Below are 19,412 nucleotides of genomic sequence, written 5' to 3'. Positions count from 1 at the left end.
TAAATTCAGTAATTTCAAAACTAATGATATTTGTGGAAAACGCTGAAACAGGTCAATTTTTATTTATGATAATGCTTATTTTAAGTAGCTTCACTTGTTTATGACGTCATCTTTTTTTGAGATATGACGTCACACTCATTTTTTTTAAATGACAACCCCCACTTTTTTCTTCTCTTTCTAATAGACCTTTATACTAGCTAAACGACGAATGAAAAAAATTGGTACTTTACATAACAATTTTTTTGAGAAAATGACAAATTTTACTTCAAAAAATTCAATTTAATTTTTAACATAAAAATTCTTTTGTATGGGTATTATTTAAATTTATTTAAATAGAAGATTTATTTTAATATACCAAACAATTTAGAAGATTTACGCCAGAGAATTTGCGCTGAAATGAAACAAACCAGCCGTGACATTACTGAGCGCAGTGTACAAACTGTCGGTGAGTGCCAAATAGTTGGCCGGGGACAATTTCAACATTTGCGTTACACTTTATTGTTAACCTTAGATCTTTGTTTGCTTTTTTTAAGGTCAATTAAAATTTTTACATTAAAAATTAAATTAAATTTTTGAAGTAAAATTTGTCATTTTCTCAAAAAAATTGTTATGTAAGGTACCAATGTTTTTCATTCATCGTTTAGGTAATAGGAAGGTCTATCAGAAACAGAAGAAAAAAGTGAGGGTTGTCATTTAAAAAAATTGGTGATGACGTCGTAACTCAAAAATGGATGATGTCATGAACAAGTGAAGTAACTTAAAATAAGCATTATGAGAAATAAAAATTGACCTGTTTCAGTGATTTCGACAATTGTCATTAGTTTTGAAATTACTGAATTTATTCCATAAGTAGTTTCCACACTGTATACATATTGCTTGAAATCACTATTATTGCATTAATACGATCAATGTATTTTAAAGATAAATGCAATTTATACTGAAGTGGTATCACTCAAAAACAATTTATGATTTCTAATTTGTTTTGTGCTTAATAATTATTAATAGATAAAAATAATTCGAGTTTACGCAGTCAATTTAAAGAATGAGATCCAGAGGTCAATTACTGTTTTTTTTTTTTTTTTAATATGTAGCGGAAAAAGTAAATTATGGTGAAATAAAACGACTAAAAATAGTCTCCCTAGTTTAAAATTTTAATAGGCCTCGATGTCAGGTAAATTCATTCCAACATTTTTATAGCTCTATCCACAAAATACGTCATTCTGTTCAACAAGGTTAACTTTTTGTATTGCATTGTTAATCATATTTGTGCAAAAAATTGATGTCTAGGTTAAATTTTAGAACGAATTCATATTTACCGTGTTTTACATAGAACGTCGAGTGTGAGGATACAATGTCATGAGTTTGTCAAATATTTACAGATGGGTATCTAAGTGAACGTTAATGCGATCTCGCCATTAGCAATCTTTACAATATTTAGATGACAAAAAAACCTCAAATCACCTAAATGAGCAAACGAAATTAATACTGTGCGATCGAAAAAAAATCGAGTAAGCTATGACTTCCATGGTTCAGTTGGCAGCGCTGGTTTAAATACTTATTACTGTTGTCAAATAAACAACAAACAAACAAAATTCAAGTCCTCTAACCTCCGCTTGACGGTTGTCAAATGCAGTAATATTACACTATAGTTCATTTTTTAATGCAGTGGAAAAAGTCAGGCAACCCAATATACAGTCATCAAGGGTGCCTAGACACCTTAAATTCATTTATAATTGATATGGATCCACGATGCCGCTAAAAATTTTGTTTGTCAAATTCTCCGTCAGTCTGACAAGGTTTTGACATTCGATAAAAAAATTTAATTGAAATGAGAAAACGTGTATATAATGTGTTTAATCTAAAATTCATGAATAAAAAAGCAGTAAGTTAGTAAATAGAAACAATATTTAACGATAACTCAAACATATTATAGATTTAAAAAATCAACTCTCATCTTCGCATTCTTCCGGTTAATCCGAATCGTCATCAGACTCTCCAAAGTGTATAATCAGTGGTTCCATGGTCACTTCAATACGCATATCCAATTCCCACATCTGCTCTTCTTTAGTTTAACCGTATCCCCAACCTTAAGTTCCGCATGTTCATCATAGACATGTAAATGTTCAAAATCATGTTTTTTCGAATACAGATAAGGCCGACTTACTTTTTCGTTGAATATAATTTGTTCTGTGTAGCCCATCGATAATCAAGTATAAAAACACTTGACCAAACTAGCCTTTAAATTAATACCTGTGACACATTGACACAAATTGACATTAATGCATTTATTGTGGCATATGGCATCATGGATTGAAGTAATTTACAAAATTGAAATAGGAATCTAGTGAACTATTGAAAGTGTATATTTGGCTGCCTGACTTTTTCTACAGCACTAAAAAATGAACTATAATGTTGCCAACTGAGCCTTGACAGTTATGGCTTGCTCGTTTTTTTTTTTCAATCGCATGGTATAAAGCCTGAAATACAAAAATTGTTACTTTTTCACAATTGTCTGATTAACTCTTAAATAGAAGAGACAATTTTATTGGTCGGCAGTGTATACAGTAGTGCGAGTAACCGGGGGTCAATTGACCAGGGGCGAATTGATCTAAGCAATAAAAATTGACATCTAAGGTGAAGGAGCGACGGAGAGTCGAACAACACTTGCCTGTCTTTGTCACATGTAAAACTCACCTCGATCGAATAAAATTCTTCAGCTCCTTTTGCTGCCGACACCATATGAATAATTTGATTGTAGCGATTATCTCGAAGTTCCACGTTATTCCAGTGATTTGTTTTCATAATGTCTTCCCATTTTTCTTTGGTAATAACTGAAAGATTTCAAAAATTATTAAAAACTTACGACGCATTTTGAAGGAAGAACTCACATGCTGAAGCATCCATGGCACCTCTATCACAAATTATGAGACAATTTCTCTTGCAGGATCTTCCAAGTTCAAAGAAGGTGTTTTCGATCTGTATCATCGTCTTGAGAAGGTTCTCTTGAAATCTGACGGCTGAAATGGAAATTATTCGTTATTAAAATTTCTTTTAAAAGAATTAAATGTAGAACGTTGTGCTTCCAAAATGTGTATCACGGTTTTAACTTCGACTTGTACATTGAACTGAATTTTTGTCAAGATCTTTTAAAGTAAAAAACAAAAGACAATGATACAAGACTTATGAAATATTGACGTTGCATATCTAAACGTATCTTTAATTTTCTCTTAAGTACCTACTGATACTCGTAGCTACTATGGCGGCCAAAAAATTTTGGCCGTCACTTTCTTGACATTCACGTAAAGTGTAAATAAACCTTTAGGAATCGTAACCCCACTTCCGATTCTTGTCATTTTGACAATCAATTTAAACTGTTTGAAGCTCAGATATTCCAAAAATCCGATATGAATGAACAAAATTAGGGCAATCGTACATAGATAACCTGAGGTAAACGTTCTGTGTAGTAGAAATGACAAAATAATTTTGAGTTTTGAAATTTGCCACCCAAAAAATAACGTTCATAATCAAGACGGTAATCATGATGACAATAAAGTACGGATTACAATTTTTTTTTTTTGAATTGACAGACAATGACGGCCAAAATTTTTTGTCCGCCATAGTACGTAACAATAAGAATGTTTTAAATTTAAACTAGACTAATTCAAATTTCGTCACTTTATCGCTAAACTTTTCACATTTAGTCTAATTTAACATCCATCTTCTAACTGGCCTTCAAATAAATTTATATTTAGAGCAACCTATGGAAATTCAGTTGTTTGCAACATTTTTCCAGTATAGAAAATGGCACAAGAAACGTCTGACATTTTAACGAAATAAAATTATGTTAGTAAATATTTTTAATTTTTGTAGTGCATTCTCCCTATCCCCCCTCCACGAAATATGACAATATGAAATTGGGAAAAAGCTTACTATGTAACCTGTGTAACTCCGGAGATTAATTGGTTACCTACAAAAATTACTTTACACTGTTAACAGAATTAGAATGTCGCCTACGCCTACTCTAAATATATATTTATTTGAAGGCCCGATATCTTATAATGAAAAAAAAATCGATAAAAAAAAGATCAATATGTAAAAACTGTTTATTTTATAAAAAGTTCTATTGGTGATTAAATTTAAATTATTATGTAGAATTCCATAACACCATAATTTTTCCTGTTACCTTCTTTTTATTAGAGAAAATGTACATTAAAATTATTCATAATTAGAGCTGTGTTGTATCGTACGCTTGGTCGGTACGATTATATGAATGTTGTTATTAAATAAAATAAAAACGGATTTAAACTTAACAAGGAATGAATTTATTTACGGATTGGTGACAACTACAAGGCGTCTTGAACGTTTAGCTGCTCAAGTAGAAGTAACGTACAAGTTTTGCGCAGCCCCTAAAGAAGCTGCAAGGGTAGCGGTCATAAACCCCCCATCTGTGCGAAATATGAAGAAAATGTGGGTGGTCAAAGACATGCCGCCGGCCTTGAAGCCTTCCAGGGTTCAACACTAAATTGAATCAATTTCGTATTAAAACAATTAATGAACAAAATAAAATGATAAATTTCAAATGAATAAAATAAGGCAAATTAAATACAAGAGAAAAAAAAATGATAAAATATGAAAAATAAGAAAAATGAAATTAAGTGAACATAAGTAAGATGATATAAAACTAGAGATAAGAAAAAATGGTACAAACTTAAAAATAAGATAAAATTTTCATACATCAAAAGACGAATATGAGGGACCTAATATATGTAATACATAAATCTAACTCTAAAAAAAATCAAAACTAAATCTAAATATGTACAAAAAAAAAATCAAAATACATAAATACACAAAAAAAAAACGAGGCGAGCAATTTACAGTTTTTCACTCGTAATGAGTCAACACGTGAACGTCCTCGCGTTCTAAGGGTAACACACACAGTTTGTGCACTGAACGTTTCGTAGCACCGTTTTTTGTCTTTAACGACGCCACTCTTGGTAACCCGTCCTTTCCAAAGTGCAGCTCGGTGATGCGCGCCAGATTCCACCGCAGTGGAGGTAGATCGTCGTCAGCAATCAACACCAGGGAGCCGACGGCAGGTGTGGTGTCGGGATTTCTCCACTTAGATCTCGCCTGGAGTCGCGAGAGATATTCCCGAGTCCATCTTCGCCAAAAGAGTTGACGCATCCTTTCGATGAGTTGCCAACGGGACAGTCGATTGGTTTTAATCTCGGTGATGTCACCCTCGTGGACTGCGGTCAGAGATTCACCTGGGGAAAGGAAATGTCCGGGAGTCAATGGTTCGAGGTCATTGGGGTCGTTACTTATTGGTGTAAGGGGGCGAGAATTTAAAATTGCCTCGATTCGCGTGAGGAGCGTGTACATTTCTTCGAACGTTGGAGTTGCAAGTCCGATGCTTCTTTTAATGTGATTTTTTACCGATTTAACATTTATTTCCCACAATCCACCCATGTGCGGTGATCGCGCTGGAATAAAATGAAATTCGGTATTTCGTTCCGTTAATTTGTTTATCACATCGGACTGAAATTCTGACGATTTTAAAAATGACTTGAATTTTTTGGTTTCTTGATTTGCGGCTCCGATAAAGTTCGAACCATTATCGGAGTACAAGTGCCGGACGTGACCCCTTCTGGCGATTAATCTGTGCAAAGCGCCCAGAAATGATTCGGTTGTCAAGTTACCGACTAACTCCAAGTGAACTGCCTTGGTTACTAAGCAAACGAAGATCGAGACGTAAGCCTTTACATTTCTTTTACCGCGACCGGTTGATTCTTTGATTAGGATCGGTCCTAAGTAATCGACTCCAGAAATAAGGAAAGGGCGATTCGATTCGAGCCTGCATGCAGGTAAATCTCCCATCATTTGAGTCACTCGTTTGGGGTTACACCGAAAGCAAGAGTTACATCTGTGTATAACTTGTCGAATGAGACTACGGGGTGAAATTATCCAATAATTTTGTCTCAGTGCCGCTAACGTGCCTTCGGCTCCTGAATGCAAATTTTCAATGTGAGTTTGCTCAACAATTAATTTGGTCACGTGATGATCATTTGGCAACAAGATCGGATGTTTGGTGTCAAATTTTAAAGAAGCATTTCTTAACCGTCCTCCGACTCTAATCAAATTGTTTTTTGAAAGAAAAGGACTTAACGTTAACAATCTGCTTTTGTTAGGAAGAGCTTTATTTTGTCGAAGGATTTTTAAGTCATCGGCAAATGCTTGTTTTTGAACTAATTGGATGATGGTGATTTTAGCTCTTTGCAATTCATGAATTTTTATTGCGCCCGAATCTCCTAGTTGTCCTTGTTTCGATTTCCTGTGATTATGCAGCCAACGGAGGCAGTATGCTATTATTCGATTTAATTTGTGAAAAGACGAAATTTTTGTCAACACAGGTAATGGGATTGTCATTACTTCAGCCGCGACAATTGTCTGTTTACGTCTCTCGGGAATTTCGTCATGATCAATTGCTGTGTTTAGCGTGTTTGGCGATAGGTCCGCGACATTCGAGTGTAGCCATGATGGGCCTTTAAACCACAATTCGTTGTCGACAAGTTCGCGCGGTGAAAGACCGCGGCTCACGAGATCTGCGGGGTTTTCTTTGCCCTTTACGTGTCGCCACTCGGCGATCGCGGTTAACTCCTGAATTTCGGCCGTTCGATTGGCGACGAAGGTCTGCCACGTGTTCGGACTATTATTTAACCATGCTAACACTACCATTGAGTCCGACCATAAATACTGTTTGGTGACGCGAATGTTTAGCGCCTTTTTTACCGAAACTATCAGTCTAGCCAATAGCAAGGCCGCGCACAACTCCAGCCTCGGCAACGTGATTGTCTTTAAGGGTGCTACGCGCGATTTACTGCATAGAAGACGGACTAAACAATTGTTTTCGGCGAAGGTGCGAACATATATGGTAGCGCCATACGCGGACATGCTCGCATCACAAAAGCCATGCAATTCCACACTTGTAATTTGCGTCAATTCGGACATTCCTCTTGGTATTCTTAACATTTGTAAATATGGTAATTCTTTTAGGAAGTTGATCCAAGCGCAATGGATGTCTTGTGGGACCGATTCATCCCATCCAATTTTTAGGGACCAAAGTTTTTGCAAGATTATTTTTGCTCTCGCAATAACCGCTCCGATGATACCTAGTGGATCGAATATCTGGGCTATGATTGACAAAACCGAACGCTTGGTTACCCTCGATTTTTGATCGATTGGTTTCGCGTCATATTTTAAAAGATCATTTTTTGAATCCCAGAGCAATCCTAAGGTTTTCGTCACGTCGTTATCCAAGTTAACTATGCCGTTTTTTTGACAATTGTTGTTTATCTTATGGGAGGTCAGGGGTGCATTTGAAGTCCACTTGCGCAAGTTGAAACCTCCTTCTTGTAAGATGGTGGATACGTCTTCACAAATTGCCGACAATTCCGAAATGGTGTCTGCACCCGTTAACAGATCGTCCATGTAAAAATCACGCTTTATTATTGAACTGGCCAACGGGTTCACCTTTTGATTTTGTACGGCTAATTCGACCAAACAACGCGTCGCGATAAAACTAGCTGGTTTCGTCCCGTACGTGAGAGTCGTTAGTCTGTACGTTTTTAATTCTTCGTTGGGGTGATCGCGCCACAAGATTCTCTGATAATCCGTATCTACCGAGTCGATTAGAATTTGCCTGTACATTTTCTCGATGTCGGCTGTAATCACGTAACGATGCGTTCGGAATCTGATTAAGATAGAAAAGAGATCGTCTTGTATTACCGGACCCCCAAGTAAGTTGTCGTTTAGGCATTTATTATTTGTCGTTATGAAAGAGGCGTCAAATACCGCTCTTAACTTCGTCGTACTGCTTGATTGTTTAAGGACCGCATGGTGCGGCAGGTAACAAGAATTTTCAAAATTGATCGTCGGATCCTTTAGAAGTTCCATGTGGTTCAACTGCCGATATTCAGTCATAAAGTTCGAATATTGTTCTTTTAATTCGGGGTGTCTGTTGAGTTTACTTTCTAGTGACCGGAAACGTTTTACAGCCCCAGCGTGAGAATCTCCTAAGTCTGGTGGGTTACTTCGAAAAGGTAGACGTGCAATAAACCGCCCTTGCGCGTCCCGTTTTATGGTGTTGCAGAAATGGGTTTCACATTCTCTCTCTTCCGGTGAAAGTTTGTCTGCGACCGAATTCACACTTTCGATGGAGAAAAATTTTTCTACCTGCTCATGAAGGTCGAGCTTTTGTTGCGAAAAATGGCACAAAGTTTTTGTTTTATTATCCAACTCGCCCAAAGTGCCGCCGACAATCCAACCCAGATGGGTTTTTTGAAAATGTGGCTGCCCCGGCGCCAGATGGATTTGTCCGATGCACATTAACGGTAAAAATAGTTCGGCCCCAATTAGGAGATCGACCGGTCCTGAACAATCAAATCGCGGATCAGCTAATTTAATGTTTTCGGGGACGGTTATCTTTGACATGTCCATTATGTGAACCGGAAGATTTTCTGTAATCTTGTCTAAGACCAAACATCTAAGTTCTTGCGAATATTGGTTGTGTCGCGATTTTATTGTGACCCGAGCCGCGTGATTTACACTACTCGCCGATTGGTTTATACCTCCGATCTCTATTCGAACCTTTTGTCGTGTGAGACCTAACCTTTTGCACATATCGGAGGTTATAAAATGGTTCATGGAACCCCCATCAAGAAAAGCGCGACACTCTTGGAATTGATTGTTTTTGTCCTTAATTAAAACTATAGCAGTCGAGAGAATGCCTGATTTTATTAAGTTTACACGAGAGTAAGAATTTAAAGAAACCGACTGTGGACGGGCTGTTGATGATTCCAGACCGGTCGCACCGTGGATTAGAGTGTTATGACTCGCGTCGCACTCCTTACATTTGAAATTTGACTTGCAATTAACGGCAATATGATTGTCCTTGAAACAATTTTGACATAGTTTTAATTGCTGGATTAATTTGAGCCTTTCGTTAAGGTCTAATTTCAACAATGTGATGCATTGATTGGTGTAATGATTTGGTTTTTTACACACATTGCAAAATTTTGATTTATTTGACGACTGGTTGTTCGACGTGCTTGAGTAGCTGTTTGATTTTGATTTAGATGGTTGGACGTTCGTTACTACCAGTTTATTCGTAAGAAACAACGATTCTAATGTTTGATGGCGTTTTTCTAAAAAGAGTAAAAAATCCTTGTACTTGGGAATAGATGCATCGACCTTGCTCTGCCATTCCCTTTTCGAATGAAAGTCTAATTTTTCGGTTATAATCGGAACAATGATCGCGTCCCAACTATCTACCGGTACTTTCAACATTTTTAGCGCTTCCATGTTGGTGTTCAACATATCAATTAATTCGCGTAAATGAGTATGCGAGGCCTTTGCAATTACCGGGAATTTTAAAATAGCATACACATGCTCTTGCGCTACTAATCTCTCGTTGGCATAACGTCTTTCGAGTAGATCCCATGCAATTTGATAATTATTGTTTGACACCGATAACGATTCTACGGTCTTAAGCGCTTCGCCTTTTAGGCAAGACCTTAGATAATGGAATTTTTTGCAACTATCTAATTTGTCGTTTTCATGGATAACTGACTTAAATTGATCTGAGAACGAGAGCCAGTCTTTATAACAACCCGAAAATGTAGGCAAGCTATACACAGGCAATTGAATGTTTAAAGAATCATCGCGATTTGAATTTGATACGGAACGGACAGATGTACCTGTTGTGATCGCCTGTTCCTTATTTTGAGTTTTCTGAATAAGAGTGTTAATTTTTGAAGCAACATCAAAATAACGCCCTTCGAAGGAATCACGTTCGTCCTCCTCGTCGGCTAATTCGATACCGGGCATTGATTCGACACCGGCTTGTGCTTTGTCAAAGTCCTTTACAATATTTTCTAAAGCGTTTAAACGTATGGTTAAATCGTTTATATTTTTCTCGATAGTATCATCGTTTACGTATTTTTCTATTCGCGTTAATTTACCTTTTGCTGTGGAACGGCTAGTTTTTGGATTTTCCATTTCCGGCATTATTAAATCTGATTTCGAACTTGCAACTCAAACTTCTCACGCCGCGTAATGACAATACAAAACGCACAATATGGCAATAACGGGTGAGGATGGTTGATTAAAGGAAACAGATATCTCTGACCTGGATTCGTTGTCCACGATGAGGGTGTACGTCTCACTGTCCTTGACTGCCTGTTGGTTTCCTGGGTGGAGACTATGGCGTTGGGTTTGTTTACCGAGCTTCTGGATGCTGCCACGCTTCTTGAACCAAGGGTCGGAATCCTCGATGACGACACTCACTCGAGAACTTTATCACTTTTTTATAATAATTCGGTTTAAATCCGGCTCGAAGGACCAATGTGTTGTATCGTACGCTTGGTCGGTACGATTATATGAATGTTGTTATTAAATAAAATAAAAACGGATTTAAACTTAACAAGGAATGAATTTATTTACGGATTGGTGACAACTACAAGGCGTCTTGAACGTTTAGCTGCTCAAGTAGAAGTAACGTACAAGTTTTGCGCAGCCCCTAAAGAAGCTGCAAGGGTAGCGGTCATAAACCCCCCATCTGTGCGAAATATGAAGAAAATGTGGGTGGTCAAAGACAAGAGCCGTTACCAACGTTGCGTTTTACAATATGAATAGTTTAGTTTAAATATGGTGGATTGATTTATTCAAAAAATGGATGACGTAAAGAATTGCTAAAAAATGATTAATTTACGAAGTACGAATTTTCAAGGAATATCAACCCGGTGTTTTTACTTTTACTTGGAAGGGAGTAAAATAGTTCTTTTTTACTCCTATTAGATAATACGAGTATATGCGTTAATTGTTACGTACTGATATTCAGTACCTAGGATTGTGAGTAATGATTCATTACTCCACGGGCTGTGACCAATCGCAAAATTGCTAATGCAATCAAGTTGCTATGAACAGTGCAATATTCACATGTCATAATTATTTTACAATAATACATATAATCTGCCAGTCTGCGTACGTTTCATATTTTTATTTTTATAAATAAATTCTGTAGTGAAAATTGTGAAATTTATACGTCGTAGAAAAAGTGTCGTATTACACTGACGTGTAATGGCTGTTACCCACTCAACTACGGCTCGTGCCGCAAACATCATCTTCGTGGGTAACAGCCCTCATTATACGCTCGGTGAAAACTCCATGGGGAGTAATAGCATACTTAAAAACCTAACTCTAAAACCAGGGAAGAAATTCCACTTTCCAGATTTTTTTTAAATTGTTCGCTTTTTTTTTGTTTGATCGTTATGTAGACTAGTTACTTAATTTAGACCACTGATTCTTCGTGTTAGTTTTAGCTGTATTGAACATAATCGTAGAAAAAATTGTGTGTGCAAACTCATGCAAAAAGTGTATCACGCTCTTGACGTGTTATCCACATAATAAAAGACTCACTTTTTGATTTTGATCTGTTTAACTCGCAAAAGTCCGATTTCTACTAAATGAAAAGCTTTATATTCAAATACAGACGACGGTATCTGGCAGCTATATTATCAACTAGGTCAGAGTCATTTGAAAACAGCTTTTCTAATTTTGTAAAGTACAAGAGAACACAATTTTAAATATATGAATGTTTTTTAACTCTTTTGTTTGTATTGTTGTTGCAGAAACTAAATGCAACGATTCAGAATACCGGATGATTAAGTAACTTATATAGGAGGATATATAGGAGTGTTAATTTGTATGCAACCCAGCGTAAGTTAAAATTATTACTAAATTAAATGCAAAAAAATATTTTAAAAAACCTTTGAAAAATAGCTTCAAAAAGAATCCCCATTAAATAAAACTTTTGACATTAATAAAACAGTTGCCTTTTTATTTAAATAGACCTCTACATAATAGTTATCTACGTACGAGGTACGATATAGGTATCGTACCGTGCCAATTTGTGTGGTGCCACACTTGGGTGGTAAAGTATGTCATTATAAAATTCAAATGAATGTCATGAAGTTTGACATAATGTGTTGGTAGTAGATAAAAAGAATTAATTTTTACATACGTAATATTTCATTTTCTTAAAATTAGTATGTTACAGGGTGATTTTGAAAGTTGTGCAGATATTTCAATCACGAGCTACTGGCTTCATGTAGAACTCGGAAAAAATTTTTAAAAAATTCTATGTCAAAAAATAAAATGATATTTATTTTTTGAGCTGCAATTTTTTTTAATTGCTTTTACTTTTCTACGTTGTCCTACAACCTCGTAGGTAAAATTTCGGCACATTTTAAAAATACACTCTGAGTGGACAGAGTTTAGTAATCATTTTTTTCAGTTTGAAGAACTACTGTGTGAGATCCACCGGATCACATCTTTATTAGCTTGGTATTAATAATTAGTTAATTACAGATACGAACAGTGGCTTTCAAACAGTGGAAACAAAGTTTAGTCAGTTTAGTTCAGCATAATAAAAAAAAAAAGGAAATTGAAAAAAATGTCACTAAGAAAAGTTGTTCATTTAACCTAGCTGTGCATCTCAGAAAAGTTTGTTACCTTAAACACCAAACACCCTGTACAAAAAGAACATAAAAGATAGCTGACCACCAGATAAGAACTTATTGGTTTGTAGGTATAGGTATATAAGGTTTTGAAAATAGTTACATGATTATTATCAGTTAATCACAAAACATTTCCAAGATATTTTTATTGTCGGTACTTCTTCAATTATAATTTTATTAATACACATAACAATTCAACATTAATTAAAAGAATGATTAGTATACAAAATATATACAATCTTGGCGGCAACATAATATGCACAACTTTTGCCGCAGTTTATGAAAAAATCCAATAAAATTTGCATTTCATTCGCCGCCACTTTTTAACGACAAACTCAATTCAGAAGCACAAAGTTCCCTTGTCACTACAAAGCAAAAGTAGCAGTTATATCTAGACGCACACATAAAAGTCGGAAGTCTTTTACGAATAAAACTAATAAATCCTACCCTATTACACGAACAGCATTAATACTTCCAACCCTAGCCTAAAAGTTGGCATGATCACCGACATTCTCGAATACATATTTAAATTAGACAAAGCCATTTTATGATGAACTAATATTTGCGTGAGCGGTTCACGTTACTCAAAATGATTATGTCTGATCGATCGGCCCTATTTCGATCTATGTAATTCCGTTTGTTTTATGGATGGATGGAAAAAAAGAACACACATCGCATGATGGACGGATGAGTTAAGAGAAACACGAAAGCTCCAACAACATGTTAACAAAATAATGGCTCGGAGCACGTTGGATCGCGGAGCGACATTATCTTACCCTCACTGGAAATGGGCGCTTCGTCTTCGCTCCTACGAATTTTCGCACGAAGACCACGGGCTTGATGAAAAAATATACAATCAGCAAAAGAACAAAAAACTGACACATTCCTTGAGTTAGAGTCATGTCAAAAATAAAACACAACAAAACTGGAAAAATGCGTAAGGGGGCGAAACGCATGTCCTGACTTGTTCTCCCTTACGGTTTAACGGTAGTGTGAATGGGTGAGTGTACATTTAACATTGACGGCACTTTATCATCTATTCCATAGACTAAATCTATTCTAAAACTTCGTTTGTAGGCGCAAGACGTCCACAATTAGACTGATTCTAATTCTGTTACATGAAATAGGAATGAAAGGAAAGAAAAATCTACAATTTTTCTTCCTGAAGTATTAAATGAGACATCTTTCTACATTTTAATATACTGGAGGCGTAAAAGAAAGGATTTTGTTAGCGCTCTACTCTGAGAAATTTGTTGTTCTTAGCGTTAAAAGCATTACTAAGAACTCAAAGTGTTATAATAATTGGAAAAATCAAAAAGGGGGCTTTTTTAAAACAAAAATTCATTGGAGTAGAAAAATCAAATTTTGTATTATTTACAACTACAAAAACAACAGAGTTCATAACATTTAAGACTTTTAAACGTTTGCGATTTGACAGGAAGTGTTCGTTCATTGAAATGAAATATTTCTCAATATCGTTGAAAAAGATCTGGATTTGATAGATATCACGTGCAGATTAACATTTACATTGATATACGAGTACTTTGATAACATTTAAGATTATTCAACTGATTTCAACTTGAGGCTTTCGAGGGAACACGTCGTCAAATAAAATTTCTATTCTTACTGAATAACTTCTGAATTGTTTTTAAGCATTAACAAGATGGTCAAATGATAGTTTACGTAATGACCATGAAAAGTGATACATGTCGCACGAGTGGCAGAAAAACACCTTCCAGCAAGTTGTGCACACAATTTTTTCTACAACTACAAAGAAAACGCCACATTTTTTAACAATTTAGTTATTTCTTGGCATCAATGATATTTATTACGAATGACAAATTTGTTGTAACGATTAAAACATTTTAAATATAATGTTAAATTTTGGAATTACGCTTTTTTCTTGGGTGTGAAATTGTCAATTTTCTCAATGTATGAAATACGAGTAGATCATGTTCAACAAGTCTGTACAGAAAGATACGATATTTTTTTCCATATTATACAAATTTTCACTACCTACCAAAAATCATTTATTATTTATTTTTAATTAAAAAACCCATATACGAATTATGACATTTCAAAATAATAATGACACATGAATATTATGCTCTATCACAGCAGTAGTTTACTCGATGCCATTATTTTAATTTTGCACTAGTTGTTGCCATGACACCTGGCGGGGAAAATATTAATTAAAGCAACCAAAAAATAGTAGATAAGTTACTACATTCTATGTTTGAATGATACATTAAACATTAGTCTAGGTATACATAACTTTTCTATAATCGTTAAAGTAAGTCAACTTTGTTATCCTAATGTAAGTAAGGAAATATAAAACATTGCCGTATATTATTTTATTACACTAGTTATCCAATAGTTATTTACCAACCAAGTGCGAGAAGACATTTTTCGCGCACGAGCGCATTATTACGAGCCAGGAAGGAGCGAGTTTATACAATATTTTTTGACACGAATCGTGTACCCTTTGTGAATCGTTGGCGGTTGTCCATGCGCTTACCAAAGTGTCGATGCAATTTATTTTCACTCTTTCTAAATTTTCAACATCCAAATTGGAGAAATGGGGTTTTGGAAACCAGATTTTATGATTATCAAGTCAAATTATTTTTAGAATGCTCAAAAAGGCGAATGCTTTTTTGGATGATTTTGTCACACTAGTGCGCGAAATCGATGTTCGTGGTTGACTGTTGCGGTCACGAAATGTCATCTTGAAGGTAGTGAGTTTAAAAAATAATTAAATAAAACAAACATTTTATTTATCATGTACAGTCGTTGACCAAAATAAAATGGGACAAAGTAAATTTCGATTGTGTAATTCGATATTTTTGCGAAATCCATATCTTAGGAAACAAAAGTATTAAACATAAAAAAAAAATTCTGTTGGCATTTATTTTAGTTTATTCATGGGTATAAATTTAAGAATAAAACGTTTTAATTTACAATCGTAAATCTATGTTCGTTTTCCTACTTTAGAGAACCAAATACAAATGAACAAATTTACCGACAGTTTTCAAAAACTCACAATCATTTAACTGAACATAGTGAATTTTTTGTACATCAATCGTCAACTCAAATCAAGTTGTAATCTGCGACACATACGTCCCAGTTACACTACACAAATTTTTGAATTGTGAAACTGTCTATGAGGCTGATTTCAAGTTGACTTGCGACGGTCGCACTTGTTGTTGTCATGGTAACGGCTCTAGAGAGAAAGATGACGCATATTGGTAATTAATGTGTAGGACAAAGATAGCTACACATTTGCGCTGCACCACCTATTTGCCACCATGACTTGAAATCGGCCCCTAAAGTAACACTTTGTCCTATTTTATTTTGGTCAACGACTGTACATATTCGTGCATACATATATTCATAACATAATGTGTGCATGGAAACTGTAGCCTTCAGTAAAATTAAGTATTGATGGCACACAATACAGGGTGATTCAAAACGAACGCACCAACTATTAGCAGTTGTACAGAATACAGGGAGAAGAATATAAAAAAATTGGAAATTTTTTTTCCCAGCTTCAATTAAAAGTTACAGCGTGTTAAATTTAGAAAATTTTAATCAAAAATGTTGAAAAAAAATTGTTTTTGTTCCAATTAGGTACATTAGACGGAGTATTCGTTCAATTGCAATAACATTCACTAATTAAATTAGTTTTCTTTTAGTCCGTTTACCTTTTTAAAAAACGAAATTTAAAATTTTTGTTACACAATTTTTGAATAAATCTTAGTCAATTATTCATGTGCTTGTACCGGGTGTCCCATCACTTGTGTCCCGTAGGAAAATGATTTTAAAACTAAATTATATTTATATGAAGGTATTATAGATGCATAAATACTGTTCACCGCCACAAAAATTGGGTATTACTTTTTTGTTAAAATTAATTACCTAGGTACAGCAAGCAAAAAACTATCACTTTAAAAATTAAATTTTGTTCGATGCAGTTCAAATTTAGTATATGTTATGAAATAGTTATAGAGAAATAAAATCCGTAATTAGAATTTAATTAAAATGTTTTGATGTAAAGATATTTGGTTAATTTAATTTGGGTCCTTCTACTTTATAAAAATTTATGGAAGACAAAGTTAAGTTTGTGGGTATTATTCTTGTCCGCAATTTATGGTACGAAGACCATTCAAGAGGGTTCCAGCGGTACCTGCCTGTGTTACGGCGTCAAACACACTGCACCCCTCATAAATCTTCGTCTGCAATAAATTTTCATAAAGTAGAACGGCCCAAATTAATTTAACCAAATATCTTTACATCAAAACATTTTAATTAAATTCTAATCACGGATTTTATTGCTCTACCATTTTTTCAAAACGTATACTAAATTTGAACTGCATTAAACAAAATTTAATTTTTAAAGTGATAGTTTTTTGCCTGCTGTACCTAGGTAATTAATTTTAACAAAAAAGTAATACCCAATTTTTGTGGCGGTGAACAGTATTTATGCATCCATAATACCTTCATATAAATATAATTTAGTTTTAAAGTCATTTTCCTACGGGACACAAGTGATGGGACACCCGGTATATGTCAACAAAAAAAATCAAAATTTCGAAAAATAAGAAGAAACAAAAAAGCAGCAGGAGAACATTTGTGTTATTTTTTTGACGTTCCTCTCACTACTTTATACGATTACAAGTAGTTGGTGCGGTCGTTTTGATACACACTGTAAAAGGTTTCAAACTGTTAAATAAAGCCAAATAAAGTACTGGTTCCGATAGCTTTTTAATCCTTTTTTAAGTACCATTGCATTGATTGAACTTAATTAGTATTTGCTCTAAGACTCTTCTTGTAATAATCTGGGCTACTGTGGTTGCACCAAGCAAACTTCCGAATACAAGACGAGATGCTGGGATCATCACTCTCATTGTTTATCACACTCTAAACTGCGACTTTAAACACTTCGAGAAGCATTTTATTTACAACTGAATCACTCATTTTTGAAACATCGTGAGTCATATTTATCGAAAATCATTATTTCCAATTCTTAGATTATTTCCGCTTTTGATTATCGTTCAACGCAAAAAAAACGAAACTAATTTATTGTTTTCTTTCATTGTAGAAACGTTCGAAAATCTTTAGTTCAACGATGTTTCTAAAATGACCTATTGTAATTTGTTTGTTTCAAAACGTCACATAACGAAAGACTTCTCTCTGATTACTAAACAAATTAGTATATTATTAACCAAGGTTGTGAAGACTATTATTATAGCCCGAGCGCCAAGATCGGTGCCCTCGAGATTCAAAGGCGCGAGGGCATAAATCCTTAACCTTAAATCCTATTTTTATACTTGGAATAATTGTCATTTTAAATCTTTCATATTGAGCAGGGAGGATTTCAAATTATGAAACACAAAATTTTTTTGTTGCTCTCTGACAGTAATGAATCGAAGCCAAAACCGTGATCGACAACTTGCCGCGTGCAACAGTCTTTTATCCTTTCGGTAGGGAAATAACTATTACGTAATTTATATTCATATGTGCAAACTAATATACACAAATAAATTTTCAATTGGTCTGTACTGGGCACGACTAGTATGTGAGGTATAAAAAAGATTTAAGCCATTGCTAACTTTCAATCTTTTCCACAATTTAAATACAAAAATACAAAGCATATTTTTCTCCAACAAGTATACAGAAACACTTGTCTGACAAACTTTTGGATTAAATTGTAGAAATATTGTGGAAAATCTTCGTTGTAATAAATGTAGCTGCTGTCAAGATCTGTGACTTGCTTAAACTGAAATAACTTGGAACATCCAAAATTAATTTTCAGCCTCAAAATTCTTGCGAATCTAGGGCCAGTTGGAGTTATCTTAACTTTGCACTTTCATACAAATGTCTTCTACTTTTTTTTGTTTTAGTGCAAGTATTTTCAGCCACTTGCTGTTGTATCTAAATAAATTTACTATTGTATTCTCAATTTGGTTGTAGGTCGTAAAATTTTATTACATATTATGAGGGACTAACAGGCACAATGTTTGGGTTTGAAAAGGTTGGGAAGCGGCGCGTGCCGTTTTCCGTACAATGCAAATATACAAAATGTACAATACAACCCTGCTTAAAATATTACCTGCTAGTGGTAAACTAGGATTTATAAGCCCCACAAGATCTTTAACTTAAAGTACCATAAAATTTTACGACCTACAACCAAATTGAAAACACAGTACACTCTAGTTTACACAATCTTTTCTTTCCGGATTTTCGCTTCCTTTTTACGTGTCTTTTTTCAAGATACAGGGTTATTCACCAGTAATAATGGGCCTTACAAAAATTGAAAAGCAATCAGTTATACATTTTGAGAAACTTCGGGGATCACTTATATTTATTTAAAAAAAATTAAACATTGTTGGTTCTTTTTTTTTTTAATTTGACATGAAGCTGACATCTAAATTAATCTATTTTTTTAGGTTATTTTTATTTAAATACAAATACATGACAGATGTCACGTAACGACAAATTGATATCTACTCGTTTGAGAAATATGTATATTTGGTTGCGTCGGTACGTTGTTAGGCCCATTATTAATCGTATACCCCTGTATATCTAATATTTTCTTTAAAAATTATCTAAGTACATATATTTACAACTTCTAAAGCACTAATTAGTTCTCATGCAAAATACGTAGTACATATTATATGATTTTCGCTATATACAAAGATTTACACAAATGCAACCTAATTGAAATTTAAAAGTTATAAGCCATGTTCAGTATGCGCAATCGACGACTATTGCGTTATTCAAAAAACACAACTCTAAAATCCATATTTTCCTACAACATACCCATAAATACATATTAAA

At 34.6% G+C, this 19,412-nt stretch overlaps 1 protein-coding gene and 1 long non-coding RNA gene across 3 annotated transcripts in view; one reads left to right on the top strand and one right to left on the bottom strand.

The window, feature by feature from the left end:
* Positions 1-19,412, top strand: part of LOC138127003 (uncharacterized) — a 171,925-nt gene that overhangs the window by 40,583 nt on the left and 111,930 nt on the right. The window lies entirely within an intron of this gene.
* The window catches only part of Ttd14 (TRPL translocation defect 14), a 50,365-nt gene that overhangs the window by 9,263 nt on the left and 21,690 nt on the right, over positions 1-19,412 (bottom strand). The window contains exons 5-7 of one of the 2 annotated variants that reach the window (XM_069042827.1): positions 13,352-13,411; positions 2,889-3,017; positions 2,695-2,831 (exon numbers count right to left, since the gene is read on the bottom strand). In XM_069042827.1, coding sequence (XP_068898928.1) covers positions 2,695-2,831; positions 2,889-3,017; positions 13,352-13,411 — 326 coding nt within the window. The remainder of the gene's footprint in view (positions 1-2,694; positions 2,832-2,888; positions 3,018-13,351; positions 13,412-19,412) is intronic. The other variant, XM_069042828.1, reaches the window with a different exon arrangement.

This window comes from Tenebrio molitor, chromosome 3, assembly GCF_963966145.1.
Source record: "Tenebrio molitor chromosome 3, icTenMoli1.1, whole genome shotgun sequence".
Classification (NCBI taxonomy): domain Eukaryota; kingdom Metazoa; phylum Arthropoda; class Insecta; order Coleoptera; family Tenebrionidae; genus Tenebrio; species Tenebrio molitor.
The sequence above is the reverse complement of the archived record's forward strand: the minus strand, read 5'-3'. Positions and strand labels throughout refer to the sequence as shown.